Source organism: Perkinsus marinus (assembly GCF_000006405.1).
Source record: "Perkinsus marinus ATCC 50983 genomic scaffold scf_1104296960410, whole genome shotgun sequence".
NCBI lineage: Eukaryota > Perkinsozoa > Perkinsida > Perkinsidae > Perkinsus > Perkinsus marinus.
In genome coordinates this window covers 8,018-9,338 of record NW_003206160.1, presented here as the reverse complement: position 1 = coordinate 9,338, position 1,321 = coordinate 8,018, and the positions used below count along the sequence as shown (strand labels likewise).

Here is a 1,321-nt window from a genome sequence, read left to right as displayed (position 1 = left end):
GTGGCCAATAGCGCTATGAAGTCCCAGATGAACGACTTCAACATCGACCATGTCGAGGATGTTGTTGACGATATGGCAGTAGGTGGACACCTAAAAAGCTTGCTAGGGACTGTGGTGATATCGTTAGGATATAATGATGGATCAGGAGGAGATCAATGACATTTTGGGTAGAAGTTATAATCTCCCCGAGGGATGCGATGATGCCTCTCTGGAAGCTGAGTTTTCTATGCTGGAAGAAGAGGTCGCCATGGATAAGGAGAATGAGCTTCGGGCGGTAGTGAGAGGGTCAGGGACTCGATCGTTAGCGAAGTTCTGTTGCCGTCTCAGGGACCATCAGCTCCGACCTACCTACCAACTGCTTTACCGGGAGGAGAGCAACAGGCAACAACGACGACCACCGCTGCTGCTGAGACTTCAGCAACTCATTTAGCACCGGTAATGCGCTCTCCTCGTTGGGAGGCAGTTAGAGAAGGGGATTGCTCTTCAGGTTGCCCTCGGATCGACCAACAAGCCTCGATAGAGCTATAATGACGTCGCCTTGGACCTATACTACCCCGCTTGAACTCGATAGACCCTATTTCTGATTCGAACTGTATTGTTAGTATCAATATCCAAAATTCCTGTTATATTTCACCATTTAATTTGAACGCAAGTCGAGTCGGGTTGTAGTTGGCTTACATTCAATTCTTCTCAAAGTCTGCCTTCTTTTAGTTTTTCGTTTGCGGTACATTCGTTCAACATGGTAGGCCGCAGGACTGGATGAAGGTTGTCATCAGAGGTTGTCACGGGTTTCCTTTTCAGTCGGGCAACATTATGGAGTACAATGGTGGCAGTGTGATAGCCATGAAGGGGGAAGGCTGTGTCGGAATTGTAATATCGGGGGGAATCGGCGTCACGCGCCTCGAAATTACTCACCCAGGCCTGCGATCGAAGATATGGCGTCAACCAGCTGCAGACGGTATCAGCCAACATGCAGAAGGTGTACCCGATGACCTCTCGATGCTTGGTCGGCTTCCAAGGCCTTGCCACGGACTCTCAAACACTGTAACCGCGAGGTGATGGTCTCTCGAATAGTCCGGGGTGTTGTTGACTGTAGATCCCAATTGCTGAAATTCCGCCTGAAGTTGTACAAGTTGAAGGAGGATAGGGAGATGCCATGTGATGTTGTAAGTCACTTGATGGCTACTATGCTCTACGAGAAACGGTAGGCTATGCTACTGCCTTGCTGGCTGAGTATAACTGGTTCCTCTTAGGTTTGGGCCCTACTTCTGTGAACCTGTTATTGCTGGTCTTAAGAATGATGGCGAGCCTTTCATCTCCT

At 49.1% G+C, this 1,321-nt stretch overlaps 2 protein-coding genes across 2 annotated transcripts in view; both read left to right on the top strand.

The window, feature by feature from the left end:
- Pmar_PMAR019620 (Charged multivesicular body protein, putative) overlaps nt 1-430 on the top strand; it is a gene marked incomplete at both ends in the record, with an annotated part of 866 nt that extends 436 nt beyond the window's left edge. Inside the window, 2 exons of the mRNA XM_002772724.1 lie at nt 28-78; nt 128-430. Of these exons, the coding sequence (XP_002772770.1) occupies nt 28-78; nt 128-430 (354 nt within the window). The remainder of the gene's footprint in view (nt 1-27; nt 79-127) is intronic.
- A 383-nt stretch (nt 431-813) lies between these two features.
- Pmar_PMAR019619 (proteasome subunit beta type 3, putative) overlaps nt 814-1,321 on the top strand; it is a gene marked incomplete at both ends in the record, with an annotated part of 636 nt that continues 128 nt past the window's right edge. Inside the window, 4 exons of the mRNA XM_002772723.1 lie at nt 814-870; nt 920-1,044; nt 1,097-1,204; nt 1,254-1,321. Coding sequence (XP_002772769.1) covers nt 814-870; nt 920-1,044; nt 1,097-1,204; nt 1,254-1,321 — 358 coding nt within the window. The remainder of the gene's footprint in view (nt 871-919; nt 1,045-1,096; nt 1,205-1,253) is intronic.